This window comes from Falco cherrug, chromosome 21 (genome assembly GCF_023634085.1).
Source record: "Falco cherrug isolate bFalChe1 chromosome 21, bFalChe1.pri, whole genome shotgun sequence".
NCBI classification, from domain to species: Eukaryota; Metazoa; Chordata; class Aves; order Falconiformes; family Falconidae; genus Falco; species Falco cherrug.
In genome coordinates, this window is record NC_073717.1 from 279,861 (window position 1) to 297,724 (window position 17,864).

Below are 17,864 nucleotides of genomic sequence, written 5' to 3' on the forward strand. Positions count from 1 at the left end.
GGATCCCAGTGTGTGATCCCACTGGGGAGGGATGCTATCATCTCCCACCCATGAGCAATGGTTGGAGCATCTCAGGGTCTCAGCCCTGTGATTTTAAGGTTTTCTTCCTGCAGTTTATTGGACCAGAAACCTTTGTTACTGCCCTTGTAACCCGTATTTGTGGTGGCACTGGTGCAGGGTAGGCAGGAGAAGACCCAAGCAGGGGGAAGAGGGAGGAAAGGGACAGATTATTCATGTCCGAGGGCCTCAAGATGATACCAGCTAAGAAAGCACGTTTGCTGTAGCAGTTCAAAGTACCATTCCTTCTGTCAGCAGACAGAAATTGCAGGGGGAAATATATAATAATATATTAATTTTTTTTTAATCCTCTTTTTTAAGTACCTATCAAGGTGGGAAGCACCACAGACAAGAAACTGCCCTTCCTCCATGTTGGAAATCACCACCAGTGACTTTGAAGCACAAGTTTATAAAGCTGTTTTTGCTATAATTAAAAGTAGTGATCAGGAAGGTGTTCCTGTGCTGCTTTTAACCCATGAAAGAGGCTGGATGGAAGATGAGAAAGCTGCCCAGCTCTTTATTTAAAGCAATTGGATGACCACTGTGCTTATTTTTTGCCCTGGTGATGGCCAAGGCAGGTCATGAAGCCCTGGGAAGTATCTGTGCTGGCATGAGCCCTGTGTTGCATGGTGGGAGATGCCCCATCTTGCCCAGTAGCCAAAAAATAATTTATCCTATACTATAGCTGAAAACGAGAAAGTATTTTCAACCCAAGCTTTATCTTATATTGAAAAATCCCAGTTCAGGACACTAATCTGCAGCAGGATGTAAATGAGCCTGTCCCTGGCAGGGAGACACCAGGCAGCACATTCCTCTGCATGTTTCCTTAAATAGGGCTGGTATTTTCTCTCTGTCTTCCATGTGATCCAACTTCAAGTTCAAACAGCCCCGGGGTGGCTGGAGAAGGAGCCCTGTGGACTGAATTACCCAACTCTTAAAAAAAGCCTGCAGGGACCCTGTGCTGCTGCCTAATGGGTAAGTGTCTCTTTGGGGACAGTCGGGGGACATCCTGGCACTGCAGAGATGTTTTTCCAAGTGTAAAGATGAAGGGCTATTAAATTTGGGGTTGCTGTGGTCTGTCCTTGAAATGCAAGTTGTCAAGGGGGAGTCGTGTTGTGGAGCCTGCTTCAGGAATGTTTTTAGGTTCTGCATCTCCTGTGTTAATTGATTAAAATTGGTTCCAAATAAAAGGAAAGCAGCAAGAAGAGACAAGAGCTGCCTTCCAGCACAGTTTCTGAACACATCTGCAACATTGGAGGGTTTCTGCGTTGGCCCTTAAGCTTTGGTCCATGCTTTGAAGGGTGGGAAGCAGATGTGGGGGGATGTCAGGTCATGTACCAGCAAGAGAGCAGGTTACAGCCTGAGCTTTGGGGACGAAATGTCAGTTCCTACCAGGTGGGAAGGTTGGCTCCGTCTCCTTTGGCCATCCCAGGAGTGGAGATGCCAACCTGAGGTGGCAGTGCCCATAATGTAGACTTGAACGTAGGCAAGACAAACCTTGATGCCTAAGAGATGGGTGTTAAAGTCCAAGGCTGGCTAGACGGCAACTCATCCCTTCCTAAAATTAACATCTAAAAGAGATTAGAGGTCTCCTCCACTGCTCCTCCTTCCTCCACCCATGCTGAGACCTTTTATGTCTTCACTCCACTGCAGGCAGCAAGGGGAAGAGGAAGCAGGGAGACTGGAGAACGTGTTGCCATGGCTTCTGGTTCATCTAGAGCAAGGGAAGGGGGAAAAGAAAGCACTCACCACACTGTCCTACAGCATTGGCTGGATGGTGGCCATCTGGGCTGTGACCCCACCAGCTGCAGAGGAAGCACAGCCCAATCCCAGCTGCAGCAAGGAAGGCTTGGAGATGCCCAGGCAGCCAGCCACCGAAGCCGGCTCAGGAAAGGAAATTTCCAGCCGAAACAGCATTTGGAGCATTTAGCGGAGAAGCTGAAGCTCTTGGGTTTGGAAGGAGGCAGGGAGGAGAAGGAGCAACTCTGTGTGTGGAGCAAGAGGACAGTCACCTTCAAGGGTGATGCAAAAGCATCTGGCTCCAGCTGTGATGGACCAAGGGCTCATGGAGGTCCCACTACAGCCTGTGTAGAATCTACCCAGGAGGACAGGGTCAGATCCATGACTGAGCTTGCATTAGTCCTTTTCTCAATTTTTTTTTCTGACCACCTGAAGGGCTGCTCTGGTTTCTTTGAGCTTGTCAGGATCATGGGCTTCAAGCCAGCTTTGAAGTTCTCTTAGCTGGGGTTTTCTTTGTCCATGAAAATAAATAAATGGAAATAATTGGGGAGAGCTAAATAAAAACAACATGTAACTCCTTTTGGCTAAAAATATGAAAATATTAATTTTGAGACTAAACCCTTTGCCCCAAATCAGTCAACAGGTATTTTCCAATTTATTTCATATGAGAATGAAGCTGGCTGCTCTGTCCTCCTGCATTTGCTCCATCCTCATGCCCATGCTGCATTTTTTTTTTCCCCCAAATTGGGGGAGGAATATTTCTAATCATCCCCCAGCCCTTCCCCACTCCCCCCTGAATACCCTTCCAAATAATTTTTCTTCTTCCAGGACCAAATACGCAGTGACCTGGAGAAGCTCAAGAAACAAAGGAAAGAGATTTTGGAATGGAAAACAAGTGGAGAGAGGCGATGCCAGGACTATTTGGTAAGTAGCTGTTGCCATCACCCAGAAAAAATATAAAAGTGTTGGACCAGTGTGGTCCATGCTGTTGTCTTTCCATGTTCTGCAGACACAGACAGAGGTCGAGAGGCAGAAGATTGTGTCTGAATTTCGGCAGCTGCGCCGGTTTCTGAAGGACCAAGAGCTTGTCTTCCTGGCTCGGTTGGGAGAGCTGGACAGAGAGATGATGAGAAGGCAGGAGGAAGAGGAGACCAAGATGTCTGGTGAGATTGCTCTCCTTGATGTCCTGATCTGCGAGATGGAGAAGAAGCTTGAGCAACCTGTGAGCAGATTCCTGCAGGTCAGGTGTTCTACCAGGCAAGATGGAAGAGGGTCCCATGTCGCCTTGGCTGGAGTCTTCCCCCAATTTTGGAACAGGAGGCTGAGGCTATTTCTCTCTCTCTTTTTCTATTCCAGAATGCCCGAAGCACTGTGGACAGGTACGTGTTCTTCAAGGGTCGGGGGCTGGGGGGGAAAGGGGGGGAGGAGGGCTCACAGGCAGCATCCCCATGGTTTCTACAACAGAGATGGAAATTTTGGCTGTTCAGGCAGGGCTTGAAGTGAGGCTTGGAGAGGTATGGAGACAAGAAGGTGCCTTGAACCCCAGTGTGGGGATGCCACAAGAAGAAGCACCCTAAGACTGCAGGTCTTCTTGGCCATTAAGGCATCAGGGACCACGTGTCCTCCTGTACAGAGCGGGTTGGCATCTCTGAGCCTGGGACAGAGGGGACAGCCAGCTCATCCACCATCCCCAAATTGCCTGGGGGGCAGGGGTTGGAGGAATGGTCCCAGCATCTCCTGCCATTACAAGTCCCATATCTAAGGGGAAAAGGTTTGCATCCAGGTGGGAGATGGGCAGTGCCCGGAGGATGACTGAGACCTTCTTGGACCTGGAAAGGACGCTCCATGTTATTTCTCGACAAAACTCTGTCCTCAGAGAGACGCTGGGGAGATTTCAAGGTACGGTGGAGCATGGCTGGGCTGATGGGGGTTATGCCCCCATTATGGGAAGGGGCAGCTCTACGTGCTGCTGTCTTTCCTTTCTTCCCAGGAAAAACATGGCAGGGGCATGAGTGAGCAGAATTACCAGCCAGAGAGCATGATGTCCAACCTTTGTTCTTTATCTTCCTAGACATTTTGCCATCTGAACTGGAGAAAGAGCAAGGACCATCTCCAGGAGGAGATGGAAAAGGTGAGGCTCTTTGGAGGAGCAGCTGCAAGGGAAGGCTCCAGCAAAGTCAGTTTTAACCCAAATAGTGTTTAAAATGGTTGGGAAATGATGAGCTGAGCTTGCTTTGGGGTTCCTGAATGTACAAAGGAGCTCTGCCCAGTTCTCCAGCATGAGGCAAGGCTTTCCCAAGCAGGAAGATGTAGAGACATCTCTGCTCCCAAGCTCAAGACACAGGCAGACATGTGATGCTGGGGCTTGTCCCAGCCCAGAGCAGGGCTTTTTTTGGGGGGTGATGTCCTCCAACACCACTTTCTTCTCCATCCCCGATAGTGTTTGTGACTCTGGACCCTGACACTGCAAACGCCCAGCTTGTCCTCTCCCGGGACCGGCGGGGGGTGAGATGGACAGATGCAGGGCAGGATCTGCCCACCACCCCGCAGCGATTTGACATCTCCTCCTGTGTACTGGGCTGTCAAGGCTTCACCATGGGGAGACACTGCTGGGAGGTGGAGGTGGCCGGAGGCAGGACCTGGGCACTGGGGGTGGCCCAACGTTCTGTGTCCAGGAAGGGTTGGCTTGAGTTTCAACCAGAGAAGGGAATCTGGGTAATGGGGCGCTGTGGGAGTCAGTACCGCGTCTTCACTTCCCCCATCACCACTTTCCCTGCCACTGGGAAAACTGGGAGGGTGTGGGTGACTCTGGACTGTGGAGAGGGGAAAGTGGCATTTTACCTCGCCAAGCATGAGCCCCCCATCTTTACCTTTCAACAAGTCTCATTTGGTGGGGAGAGCATCTTCCCTTTCTTCTGGGTGGGGAGAGGCTCCCATCTCCGTCTCTGCCCATGAGCTTTCCCTGCCCTCACCCCCAGTCCAGCTGTTCTTCTGCTCATTGTGCACCTTTTTCCTTTTCTATGATGTTGCAAAAGAATCTCTTCCACTAGAATGCACTAAAAAAAAAAAAAAAAAAAAAAAAAAGCAATTTTCTTTCCTTTTTTAATGTTGTCCAGCAGCTCCTGGGGCTGTGGGAAGGGTTCAATAATGGTTTGTAAGCAAATGTGGGGTCTGGCCACTGTGGTTCCTGGGGCCTTTTTCGTCCTGACTCCTTGCTGCCTGTAACAGGGGTTTTGCAGCAGGGTGGGAGCAGGAGCCTGGGGGCGCTCAGAACTCGGGCACACCTCTGCCTTCATTCTGGAGAGCCCTAAACTTTGCCAGCACCATGCGTCCCCTGGGATGCCCCTGCTCCCTGAGCATCCCTCTAGACCACACAGTTCCTTTCTGACCAACACCGATTTTATTTTTATTTTTTAATTTTATTTCTATAATCCCCTTCCTAACCGGCTGCTGGGATGCTGCTGGGGCCGGGAGTGGCCGAGCCCAGAGGGACGCGGGAAGGGGTGGGGGACGCGCAAGAAGGAGCTGGGGCTGCGCAAAGCGAGCGGAAAACGAAACCCGGGTAAGAGGCGGAGGATGCTCTGGGCTGGGTACGGGACATCATGCCCCACCCCCCGGGGCTGGGTACCGGCTCCCCGACAGCCCTCGCGGGAGAGATAGGGTTGCCCTGGTCCCCCTCCTCAGGTCTGGCTGCGGCCCCCACTGGTACTCAGACCTTGCTATAGCTCCAGCCCCCCGCCCCCCGCACCCCTTCTACTGGGGGGGGCGCCCCCGGTGCGCCCCGTCCCGCGCCCCTTCTGTCGGGAACGGCGCCTCCTGCCGGAGGCCGGGGCGCTGGAGACAGCCCCACCCCCCACCCCGCGGGTGACAGGGAGTGTGGGGGGGGTGTCCCCCTCCCTCCCCAAAGCCCCTGGCTGTGGCACGGCGGCCAGGGACGCCGCCAGCTCCTCTCCGACCTCCAGGAACCGTAACGAACCTCTGAGTTGTACGGGGTCACCCACACGGACATCCTTATTCCTTCCTTCCTCTTTCCTTCCTCCTTCCTTTCTTCCTCCTTCCTCCCTCCTGTTTTCCTCCTTTCCTTTCTTCCTCTTTTCTTCCTCCTTTCCTTTCTTCCTCCTTCTTTCTTCTCTCCTTCCTCCTTTCTCTCCTTTTCTTGCTTTGTCCCCCAGGACCGACAGGCTGCCACATTCTGTTACAGACCACCCTGAAGCACCCAGACAAGCCCCCACCCAGGGGACGGACTGGCTGCAGGTGTGGAAGGTCATTCAGCATCAGATCCTGCCTAGTTAAATGCTGGAAGTCATGTGTGGGATGCAGATGTATAGGATACCCGAAAGCACACACGTTCAAATGTACGAAGAACCTTTTGTAGGTGTGTTTGCACCTATGAAAGCTGGGAAAATCATTCAATAAAAATTATACCCTGCCAAAAATGAGCTGGTCTGCACACAAGCGGAGCTATTAAATACCTCAGAGGTAGGTCACCGAGGAAGCGGAGTTGCTAATTGCCATGTGTAGAGCAGTTGGGCTCACAAAGTGCAGTGGGTTTTGTACAACCTGTGTGGATTTCATACGGAAATAAGCCAGATGACCTGTGGAAAACCAGCTCTTTTTGGTGGTCTTCATCACATTCCTCACAATGGTTTGGCCAGTTGATGCATCTCCTCTTGCATCTGAACCCCTCTGAGTGATGCTGGTAGGGAGCTGGATTTGAGGTGAACTAACAAAAGACAGGGGAAAAAACCCAAGAAACCACAATCTGCAGCCTACGTGTGACTCAGGAGCTGCAGAGCTGGAAAAAACCGTGTGTGTTTCCTGTTTTTTCACTGCAGGAAGCCTCAGGCAGGCAGCACCCTCACCATGGTCCGAGGTGCAAGTGTGATGCAGGAGGAAATGAAACACGCAGGCTAGTGCCTGTGCTCCTTAGGCTGTTGTAGCTCTTGCTGTATCAGAAATGTCTTGGAAAGACCTTTTTTGGTTGAAAACCAGGATAATGAATGGTGGGGACCTCCTAAGCAGGCGTAGCCCCAGCATCTCCCTAGGGAAGGAGCAGTCCTGGTATGTCCAGATGCTGCGACCCCCCCCCTGCGAGGGTTAGAGGAGGAGGCATTTGCTATGGGCCAGGCAGGAGGACAACCACACCATCCAAGGGCAAGAACAAAGACCTCTGGGAACATTTGAGGTTGCACCATGCAGCTGTTTGTTATTTTCCTCTAGATTCCCCCCCAAAAAAATTCCCAGAAAGCACAAAAGAAGGTTATTTCCTCCAGTACAGATCCTTGCCTTTCTGCGGGTGTGTGTTGTCTTGCATCGCTGAGCATCTCAAAGATAGAAGGGTTTTCACAGCATGGGCGAGACCACATCTGGGCACTGGGTCCAGTTTGGGGCTCTGCAGTGCAGGGAACCCTGTGGATGCTCAGAGCAGGGCTACCGCTACCCCAGATTCCTATCCAGCCTGAATTTATTCTCTGGTTCCATTCATAGCAACTTCAAGATGACTTCTAACGCTTTCCTTATCTCACGGGGTCCCACCTTCCACTGTGGTGGGCCTCTGGGGTGCTGGCATGTCTCCAGCAGCCACCATGCATGAAGAAGACCAGCTGAAGCTTTGTATGGGCGGGTGGGAGTCCCAGTTGTACAGGATTGACACACTGCATCACGTCAGACCCCTGTGGCGTGGACACCAGCAGCTGGGTGAGCATCAACCCTGCTTGGGTGGTAACTTCTATCCCTCCTCCAGGAGTGGGTGGGAAGAAACAGCGAACGCACAACTGTTATAAACTGAGACCACAACGGATCATAATCCAATTAAAATTTTATTAATTATAGCAAGTAGAATATGAGCAAAACCAGCGCTGGACGACAGGGGAGTCTGCGCTCCGCCAACTGCCGTCCTGAGCAGTTCAAACAGTCCCTTTTTATACATCTTTACTCCCGTGTTCATGAGGTAGTGGAGGTACTCTGCGCATGCTTCAGTTGTTGTTAGGGGGTCGTTTTCTGCCTCCTGGTGGTCGTTGAGGCCGAAGTAAGAAGTCTTCCTCCTTCGTCCCATAGTTGACCCCTCACTCATATGTCCTTATATGGGGTCGTTTGTCCTGTTTCTGTCGGTTCCTAGACATCTGGCGGTTATCTTGCACAAGCGGTATCTGGTTTAGTTTGTGTAAGCGATTGCGGTTATCTTATCTTACACAAGCGGTGTCTGGTAGCTGTTTGCATAAGCGTTTTCATACCTTTTGTTGCCTAACCTTTACATTGAGCTTAACATAAATCTTAATAAACAATACCCTGGCCCATAGTTTCTCACACAACCCTAACCCTCCACCCCACCCCGCGCTGCTGCTCAGCCACGAAATCCCTTCCGGAGAATATTAATGAGAAGGGGGTGGGGAGAATATAATGTTTTTTAAAAAAAGCCCCGAAGCCTACCCGGGGCTGCTGGTGGCCTCTGGAGCTTCCTTCCCCAGTTTCCCGCTCCCTCCGCCGCACCTTCAGCGCCACGCGAGTTTTCCCCCCGTGGACGCCCGGCCGGTGATGCTCCGGGAGCGAGCACGGGTCGGGGGGGGGGGGCGGTGCGCAGGAAGGGGCGGGAGCAGCGCGGAGCGGCCGCGGGCAGCGCCGGCGGAGGGGCCGGGGTAGGAGAGGGACGGGACCGGGGCGGGGACCGGGGATAACACGGCCCGGGGAGCAGCGGGATCGCGGAACAGAGGCCGGGGCAGCACCGGGAGCAGCGCTGGGGACGGTACCAGGGCGGTACCGGGGGCAGCACCGGAGGCAGCCGGGAACGGAACCCGGGCACGGGGACATGCGGAGCGACTGTCAGGAGCAGCACCGGGGACCGTGCCGGGGTTGGGGCGGGGGGGTAGCGCGGAGGGGATGCGGAGGGGCGGCCCAAGGGCCACCGGGGACGGTTGGGTGGGCGACACTGGGACCGTGGAGGGGCAACTGGGGGCAGCCAGGAGTAGAAACTGGGGGGGGGGGGACGGACGGGGGACGGGACACGGGGAGATGCGGAGGGGCAGCCTGGGGGGCACCGGGGCCATGAAGGCATGGGTGGGAGCAGCACCAGGGGTAGGTAGCGGGGCATCGCTGTGGGTCGGTGCCAGGGGCTGTGGGGGGCTCTGCCTGCCAAGGGCCAAGGTGGGCTGGGTGCTTGCTGCTGTGGTGGTACCAGGGCTGGGGGGGTCTCTGTTGATTCTAGCCCTTGGAGCAGGGGTTCCCTTTCCTGAAGCTGCCTTGGATGGAGCGAGCCAACGAGCTGCTGGACCCCAATCCTCAGCCAGGAAAAGAAGGGGAGACCCTGGGAGACCCCCTTGCAGGTGAGGAGCTCATTCCCATGGTGGAAGGACCACCCAAGCCCCACCACCATGTCTCTCCCCCCACTTTCATCCTCCCTGAATCTGTTGGGGTTGAGGGTGAAGAAGTGGCGGAGCTCCGCACCTGCCCTTCACCGTCCCCTGCCATGACATGGTTTCCCTTCAAGAAATCAAGACATTGCTCTTGTTTGCAACCCATAGCAGCATGTGCCGCCAGAATGAAGGAAGAGCCGAACCTGAAGCGAGAAAGTTCTGAGCGAGGGCACGGAGTTGCAAAACAGGAAGGAAATGAGAGCAAGACGAGGCTGGGAGAGGATAAACTCATCACTCACGGAGGAAACCAAAAAATCACCAAAGAATCCAAAGCCCAGTACAGAACCGCAACCAGGGATAAGAAGTACATGTGCAACGAGTGTGGAAAAAGCTTCGGGCAGAGCTCCAACCTTATTGTGCATCAGCGGATCCACACCGGAGAGAAACCTTATAAATGCCACGAATGTGGGAAGTGCTTCAGGCAGAGCTCAAACCTCATCGTCCACCAGAAGACTCACACAGGAGAAAAGCTCTACGAGTGCCCCAAGTGCCAGAAGTGCTTCCCAGACAGGTCACTGCTTATCAGGCACAAGAGGGTCCACATAGGAGAAAAACCTTTTAAATGCCAGCAGTGCAGGAAAAGCTTCCTTCACCAGTCAAGACTTCTTGTCCACGAGAAGGTGCATGTAGGAGAACAACTCTGCCAGTGTACTGAGTGCGGGAAACACTTCAGGGAAAAATCCAAGTTGCTGCAGCATCAGCGGCAGCACATGGGAGAGCGACGCTACAAGTGCTATGAGTGCGGGGAGGAGTTTGGGCAGAGCTCGGACCTCAACCTCCATCAGAGGATCCACGTGGAGGAGAAGCTCTACCAGTGCTCCACGTGCAAGAAGTGCTTCAAGGACAGGTCCACCCTCATCAGGCATGAGACGGTGCACACAGGGGAAAAGCCCTACAAATGCCACGAGTGTGGGAAGAGGTTCACCCGCAGCTCGGACATCATTGTCCACCAGCGGACACACACCGGGGAGAAACCCTTCCAGTGTCCCGAGTGCGGGAAGAGTTTCAGCCACCGGTCAAATCTTTTCCGACACCAGAGGATGCACACAGGGGAGAAGCCGTATAAGTGTGAAGAGTGTGGGAAGCGATTCGGGCAAAGCTCAGAGCTTATCGTCCACCAGCGGACCCACACCGGGGAGAAGCCCTACCACTGCTCTGAGTGCGAGAAGTTCTTCAGAGGAAGGTCAACCCTCTTCAGGCACGAGAGGCTGCACACAGGAATCAAGCCATACGAATGCAGTGAGTGCGGGAAAAGCTTCGGGCAGAGCGGAGACCTCATCGCACACCAGCGCTTCCATACAGGTGAGAAGCCCTACCAGTGCTCCCAGTGCCGAAAGTTCTTCAGCAACAGGTCCAGCCTCGTGCGGCACCAGCGGCTCCATGCTGGTGAGAAGCCCTACAAGTGCCACGAGTGCGAGAAGAGCTTTGGGCAGAGCTCAGACCTCATCGCCCATCTGCGGACTCACACTGGGGAGAAGCCCTACCCCTGCCCGGCCTGTGGGAAGAGCTTCAGCAGGAAATCCAACCTCATCGTGCATCAGAGGGTGCACAGAGGGCTTTGCAAGTGCCAGAAATGCGGGAGAAGCTTCCAGCCCAACTCACATTTTGGCATGACAGTGGGGAAGGACTCTCGCCAGTGCCCCCAGTGTGCAGAGGGTTTTGAGAAGGGATCAGACCCCATCGAACACCAGAGATAACACCAGGGAGAAACAGCTTTGCGAGTGCTCCAAGCAGTGAAGGAGTTTTGGGAAGAGTTGAGATGCTGTACATGAAAGAGAAAAAATCAGCGCTTCTCCTAAATAAAATTCTTCAAAGACTGCAAAAGTGGGGAAAAAAAATAACCCCACCCCATGCAAATGATCTAAAGTAGGCTGATGACTAAATAATATACTTTTTTTTAATGCTAATTATTTCCTCTTATTATTGCGTTTACTCAATAGGTCCATGATCCACTCACTCCCACCACTCCTCAGTCAAACCATCTCCTGTTTCAGGCTTTACGTCATCCCATCATCTGTCTTTAAAGCCTTTAAATCACCCTTCCTTAAATCCTTTGACATTTTCCAGGCTGGGTACCTTTCAGCACCTCAAAGATACTGTAGAAGTCCATCTTCCTCTGCACATCCTTCCCTCGCCTTTGTATGTATGCACCTCAATAAAAAAGGGCCCTCTGTTCCTAAGGAATATCATCTTTTCCTTGTATTTTTCTGCTAGCTAAATAGCTAGATATTACATTATTATTTGCTCTTGCACAGCAGGGAGAAGTTGCTGCTGTTAAAAAGCGAAGAGGGGAAAACTGCAAAGAGCTTCCTAAAAGATGTTGGTGACCAGGGGGTAGGAGCTGCCTGTTTATAAAGTAGGAGAAAACAGTGAGATCTTGGTGAAACCCAGTGTCTGGGAACTGGCCTGGGGCTGGTCCTTGTCCCTTCCAGTTTTGCATCCTGGAGGAAAGCAAGCTTTGGGGAAATCGCACTTTCCCAATAGGTTTTGGGGGAGTTGGGGGTGTGTGGGTGTGGGGGTACGTGAAGGAGTCAGGTGGGTTTCTCTTGTTCCTGAGCTGGGGTTGAGCTTGGAAGCTGCTCAGATTTGGTTAGTGGAGCCAAAACAAGCCTTGGTGCAGGAAGCTCCAACTAAAGCCTGACCACGACTGGGAAATCTGGTCTCTTTGGCCAGACTATTTCTGCCTTGGTTTCCAGAAGAGCCAGCAGCTGCTTGGCTTTGCCGTGCCAGACACAGGCTCACAGGGATGAAGACCACCTTCAAGTCCTTTACCAGGCTTTCATGACCTAGCATGAGAGACGGCCCATAGCCATTGGGGTGCTCCAGGTATTTTATGAAGAGCTTGGTTCTTTGGTTTCATCTTCCTCTTCCCTTTCCTCTTCTTTGTGCAGTGGGACCTACTTCCCATTCCCTTTTCTCTCCTTATCTCCTGCTTTCCTCCGAAATACTTAGAGCTGCCCATGGTGGCCACCACAGCAAAGATCTGCAGGAACACCATAGAAATGGTATCACCGCTGCTTGCTGGCGTGGTTGTTGCCACCTTTTCTGTTGATGTAGCTGCCCTATAACTTTCTGACCTTAAACCAGCACTAATCTCCAATGCATTTAGAACCCAGGTGGTCTGTTGGGGCAGCCAATGTATCACTGATAGCCAAAACTGAGTATCTAAGCTGTAATTGTTACACCACAGTGCTGCTTTGATATAAGATGGTAGTTGGTTTCTCCCGTGCCACTCTGCAGGGTTGGGTTGGAGTTGCATTAATAATGTCCTGGCTGTGAACTGGTGGTGAGGGTCACATCACACAGTTTCTGAATGTTGTGAATGGATAGATGGTCCAGAAGAGGTTTATCTAGGGTTTGGATAGAGAAGTGAGAGTATCACTATCACTTCTTGGCCAAATTCAGGTCTGTGGCTACTTATGTGTCATCACGGCCACCCTAGACCTTAAAGTGGTCTCTGGCAAGCCCAGGCACCTTCCCAGTAGGGATCTCCCCATCTCCTGGGCACCAGCTGACAAGGTGATGGGACCATTCCATATAGCAATGGGTCACCTAGCCGAAAGCAAGAGGACAGGGTTGTCCAGCCACAGCCCTCCTGGATGCAGACAAGGAGATCAGGGTGTCCCTGCTCTCATTCCTACTCTCCATCCCATGTCCTGCAGGGTTAGAAGTAATAATATCATTTACAAGCAGACAGTGCAGCAGAAAGGGGAAAAGACAGAAGATAAAAGATGGGACCCTGGGGTGCAGCTCTCACCTCTGCAAGGGTCTCCTGGGGTCTCCGGTTCCTCTGTTGGGGATTGGCTTTCTGTTACTCCATCCCGTCAGCTCAGTCTGGCTCTGGAGCAGCTGGCTAGAGTGGGCAGGGTCGCTGCCATCCTTGGGAGGAAGAAAACTGCTTCTCTAAGGGGAGAGAAAACAAATATATGATAAATCCTTCTCACACATGAGATGCTGCTGTGTGGTAACACTCCACGTCATCGTACCCACCACACAAATAGCATTTGGGACAATTAATAGGTGGATTTCTTGCAGCAGTAGGAAATCCTGGAGTAGTTCAACCTGGAGGGCATCCCTGGACCATCCCCATGCTCAAAGGCAGAGCCAACACCTTCGCTTCGCTCCGAGCTGTGTCCAGGTGAGGGCTGAACCTCTCCAAGGACAGAGACACCCCCTCCCCATAATCTGGGGAGGTCTCATACATGATGATAATTTTTCCCCTTTGCCATAATTTTCCCTTGGTGAAGGGTGAGGGATCCATCCATGTGCCCCCCCCACCCCTGGCCCCTTCCCCCAAGTGGATGCAAAAAGTGTTGCCCCCCCCACTTTCGTCTTCTCTCCAGGCTGTAAAACAGCCGTAAGAAGCTAAAAAACCACCCACCCCCCAATATTTTTTTTAAACAAAAAAACCACCCTGGAAAAGGTTTCATTTTTTTGCAAGGGGAACTTTTCCCGGCTCTATCCCGGGCCGGGGTGAGCGGGACCACTGGTGCTAAGTGTCCTAGGAGCAGTGCCGAAGACGGCCCTCTCCACACACCCCCCCTCCCCGGTACCAGAGCAGACAGCGATGCCCAGGCAGCTCTGGCGCTGCCTCGGTCCTTCTCCACCTGGGCCCACAACAGCTCCATGAATGCTTCTGCACCTTCCTGTCTGCCACGTCCCCAGCCACCTGGCTACCCCCCTTCACATCCCTGGGTCCCCCCCCTTGGATGCCTGGGTCCCCACCACTGGATCTCTGGATCTCCGCCCAGACATCTGGGTGCCCCCCACCCCAAACACCTGAGTCCCCATCCCAGCTCCCATCCCAGCTCATTGCAACCCAGGTGTGGACCTCTGTGGTCACAGGAGGGTGGGTTTTGAAGGGGTTGGTGTACCCCACCCCACCTGGGACCACCCTTCACCTGCTGCCATGTGGCTCAGGGACTGCATGTGGCCTTAGCAGGACCTTACCATCCCTCCATGGTGACCCTTTTACCATCATGGAGCATCTACAGAGCGGGGGGATCCACCCTATCCTCTTGCCGCGACCTGCTGCTGGATGGGGACAGTACTAGGATGTTGGCGCATCCCTTGGACACTCCCCACTCCAAAGGCCTTCAAGCCTGCTGCCCACCAGCCTGGTTCTGCTGGAGCAGCACCAGTGTCTAGCTCAACCCTAGATGTTCCCCCACCCCATGGGCTGCCCTCCCGGCTTCTTCCCCACCATATAATCCTTCAGTATCAGTGGGATTGGAGATGTTGGATGCCCACCAAAGTCAAGGGAAAAACCAACCTGCACTGTGGGTCTGAAGATGTAGGTGAGGGTCCACCCAGAATTTTGGGCACAGGCATGGAACTTTTTGGACCGGTACCATCACTGTGGTCTCTGGGCTGTGCCACAGAGCAGCTTCACACCACCAGAAGCTGAAGCTGGTTGCACACTCCAGCCATAACACCAGTACTGGGACCAGTTTGACCCCAAGGTGACAAGAGGCAGGCACAGAGGGTGCCTGGGATGGGGAGAGTGGAGACCTGCATCCCGAGACTGCCACATCCTCCCAGTAAAAACCACCAGCCCCAACACAGAGCTCTCACTGGTGTTTCTCATGGTGGCACGGTTATCCCACCCATGGCACCAGCACAGATGACCACCCTCCTGCAAGCCACAATGATGACCCAGAGCATGCCACCAAAGGCAAGAAACAGGTTATTTATTGAATATTTGATATAAATTGCCTCCAATGGTTTCCTTTTGGGCCACTAATCCTTTTAGTTCATGCTCTTTTCACTGAAATCTCACTCTTATCCCTTGGATTGCCTGGAGGATGCCCTCTCCTGTCCCCAGCAATGACAGTTGTTTTAATTTTCTCCACCATTTAAAACATCTACACCTGCCAGAGGAAAAATGCTTATTCCTCTAATACTCCTCTAGCAATATAAACTTTCCTTATATTTTTATCATATGCACAAATATCTAGTATGAAAATAAAAATCTCCTTAGGAACAGCCAACCCATTTTTTTTAAGTTGAGGTTTAATGCATCAAGGCTGGATGTGTGACAGACACTTGGACAGGGGCAGGGACCATGTCTCAGCTAACCTTAAAAAAATGCAACAGCAAGGTGTTAGGGAAAAAAAAGAAGGAATAGGATGATAGAAGGGCTCTCACCATGGAGAAAACAGTTTGGATGAAGCTTCTGGGGGAGCTAAGTGAAGGCTACTGAATGATCTACATGATAATGTGAGGAATTAGGAGGAACTGGCCTTTTTCCATCACTGATGAACCCATGCTGTAGTGTTGAACTCTTTTTTTCTTCCCCTGAGTAGTCTCTGACTTAAAAAAAAAAAAAAAAAAAAAAAAAAAGGTTAAATCTCACACAGGAAGATGTCCCACGCTCCTCTCATTTCTTCTTCTTTTGTGTGATCTTGGCGCCAAGCCAAGCCAAGATAAGCCAAGCCATTTCTCCTCTTCCAGGCACTTGGGAGGATTTTTTTCTCCTCTGCATCACCTCTGCTGATCAAGGAGGCCTGATGCCTCCTCGAGGGGCTTTGTACACTCGGAGCACAGGGACAAGCTGTCCTCCATGCCCACGTTCCTGGCAGCACCAGTGCTAGAGTCTTCCTCTGAGCTCTTCCCACATTTTGAGCGTTCTCCAGTTCTGTGTCTTCTGTGTCCCTGCTGATGAACGATGAGGCTGGATTTCCTGGTGAATCTCTTCCCGCACTCGGCACAGGGGTAGGGCTTCTCACCTGTGTGGGTCCGCTGGTGAGCGATGAGGTCTGAGCTCTGCCCGAAGCTCTTCCCACAGTCGTGGCATTTGTAGGGCTTCTCCCCCAGATGCCATTTCTGGTGTTTAACGAGGCTGGATTTATTGCAGAAGAACTTTCCACACTGTGAGCAGTGGTAGGGCTTCTCTCCTGTGTGAAAACGTTGGTGGGTGATAAGGTCCCCACTCTGGCCAAAGCTCTTCCCGCACTCAGAGCACTCATAGGGTTTCTCTCCTGTGTGTAACCGCTCATGCCTGAAGAGCCCATACCTCCCCCGGAAGGATTTTTCACACTGGGAGCACTGGTAGGGCTTCTCCTCAGTGTGCGTTCGCTGATGGATGGTGAGCTCTGATCTCCGGGCGAAGGTTTTCCCGCACTCGTGGCAGGTGAAGGGTTTCTCCCCAGTATGTACAATCTGATGGGTGAAGAGGTTGGACCGTTGGCTGAACCTCTTCCCGCACTCAGAGCACTCAAAGGGTTTCTCTCCTGTGTGAATCCGCTGATGGACAATGATGTCCGAGCTGCGGGTGAACCTCTTCCCGCACTCTAGACACTTGTAGGGCTTCTCTCCCGTGTGCACTCTCTCGTGTCTGATGAGGGTCGACCTGTCCTTGAAGAACTTCTCACATGTTGAGCACTGGTAGGGCTTTTCCACCATGTGACTTTTCTGATGGGAACTAAGGTCTGAGCTTTCCCCAAACTCCTTTCTGCACTCTTGGCATTTAAAAGTCTTTACTCCTCTGTGCAACCTCTGATGGCAAATGAGCTCTGACCTGTCCTGGAAGCATTTCTTGCAGTGGGAACATTCATAGAGACTTTCTTCTGCAAAAAGCTGCTGATCTCCCTTGCCATGGGTGAATTCATCCTTCTGCTCCATCCCCAGGCATCCCTCCATCCCCTGGTTGCTCTCAGAAGCTCTTCCATGGTTATTCCCTTTAGATTTTACCACAGTTTCACCCTCTTCAGCTCCACCAGGACATCCCTGGTCTGCACGGTGCCCTTCACCCTCCATCTGCATCCTGTCTCCTGCTGGGTTAGATGGAAATTGAGTTATGTTTTGCCCCAGGATGGAACAGTACCCAAATACATTGGTGGCTGTTTCCAGGGTCCACTGAGTTGTGGGCTGGAGGATGACTGCAGAGGGATGATTTTCAAAGGAGCACCCCACCAATATGACCCTCACCCACTGATGGGAGTGAAATGAAAGGAACACCTGGTGGCTCCTCTCCCGTACCCCAATTTCTCACCTGCATGGATGCGCCCAGAGCCGCCCATCTCCTCTCTCACCATGGGACCAGGTGCCACCGTCTCTCCCCCTTCTTCCATGCAGAGGCCGATTTGGGGCCAGAAAGCCCTATTTTGGGGGCAGATACACTGCTGTCAGTGCTCCCTTCCCCAGGAGTGCACAGCCAAATCACGGGTGGGACACCCGCTCTTCCCCAGGGTGGGAGGATGGTTTTCCACGACCCCTTTGATTGCGATGCCGTCTCCCCCACACCCGAAATCACACAGCACAGCACCCCTGGGCCACTCTTTATCCTCCCCTTGGGGTAAGCGATGCTGTGGGTCGCCTGACCCCTGGGGCTGGGCGATGCGGTCCTGTCCCGCCAGGGTCCCCAGGATGCTCCGCTCAGCTCTGCCCGCAGCAGCCGCAGCCGCTCTGCGTTGCTGGCCGGGTTGCTGTGCTGAGGCACAGGAAAAAGCCAAGGGGGAGGTGCGGGGGAGGGGAGACAGTTCCGGCTGTGCTGAGGCTGTTTGGGAGATGCCTGTGTTTATTTACCAGCTCCCTTCATGCCTGGCTGATCTCCATCCCTTGGTGGCAGATGTGAGAGGAAATGAGGACCGTCAAGACGGAAGCCTGAAAAAATTTTAAAAAATAAATTGGGGGGTAAGAGGGGGTGGGGGGTGGAAA

The 17,864-nt window shown here is 52.8% G+C and overlaps 3 protein-coding genes and 1 long non-coding RNA gene across 8 annotated transcripts; 2 read left to right on the plus strand and 2 right to left on the minus strand.

Moving 5' to 3' along the window:
• Window positions 1-8: 8 nt before the first annotated feature.
• Window positions 9-5,547, plus strand: LOC106630873 (E3 ubiquitin-protein ligase TRIM7-like). Its single transcript, XM_014276695.3, has 8 exons — window positions 9-1,032; window positions 1,711-2,169; window positions 2,626-2,721; window positions 2,807-3,037; window positions 3,154-3,176; window positions 3,581-3,696; window positions 3,869-3,928; window positions 4,238-5,547. Exons 2-8 carry the CDS (start codon window positions 1,756-1,758, stop codon window positions 4,750-4,752), a joined length of 1,455 nt encoding a protein of 484 aa, XP_014132170.2. The 5' UTR covers window positions 9-1,032; window positions 1,711-1,755; the 3' UTR covers window positions 4,753-5,547.
• Window positions 5,548-7,597: 2,050 nt separating this feature from the next.
• Window positions 7,598-8,277, minus strand: LOC114014765 (uncharacterized). Its single transcript, XR_003558404.2, has 2 exons — window positions 8,031-8,277; window positions 7,598-7,930 (listed from the first exon to the last, which is right to left on the minus strand). It is a non-coding gene; the product is annotated as an uncharacterized LOC114014765 (long non-coding RNA).
• A 91-nt stretch (window positions 8,278-8,368) lies between these two features.
• LOC106630871 (zinc finger protein 883-like) lies at window positions 8,369-11,395 on the plus strand. Of its 4 annotated transcripts, none has more exons than XM_055697893.1 (3): window positions 8,369-8,432; window positions 8,999-9,116; window positions 9,315-11,395. In XM_055697893.1, the coding sequence occupies exons 2-3, from the start codon at window positions 9,038-9,040 to the stop codon at window positions 10,901-10,903; spliced, it is 1,668 nt and encodes a 555-aa protein (XP_055553868.1). In that variant the 5' UTR covers window positions 8,369-8,432; window positions 8,999-9,037; the 3' UTR covers window positions 10,904-11,395. The 4 variants fall into 4 exon arrangements, with proteins under 4 accessions (XP_055553868.1, XP_055553865.1, XP_055553866.1 ...); XM_055697890.1 differs by lacking the exon at window positions 8,369-8,432 and adding an exon at window positions 8,439-8,645; XM_055697891.1 differs by lacking the exon at window positions 8,369-8,432 and adding an exon at window positions 8,439-8,615.
• Window positions 11,396-14,879: 3,484 nt separating this feature from the next.
• On the minus strand, window positions 14,880-17,835 carry LOC102046470 (zinc finger protein OZF-like). Of its 2 annotated transcripts, none has more exons than XM_055697931.1 (2): window positions 17,200-17,835; window positions 14,880-16,978 (listed from the first exon to the last, which is right to left on the minus strand). In XM_055697931.1, exons 1-2 carry the CDS (start codon window positions 17,276-17,278, stop codon window positions 15,690-15,692), a joined length of 1,368 nt encoding a protein of 455 aa, XP_055553906.1. In that variant the 5' UTR covers window positions 17,279-17,835; the 3' UTR covers window positions 14,880-15,689. The 2 variants fall into 2 exon arrangements, with proteins under 2 accessions (XP_055553906.1, XP_055553905.1); XM_055697930.1 differs by having other exon boundaries at window positions 14,880-16,981.
• Window positions 17,836-17,864: the final 29 nt, after the last annotated feature.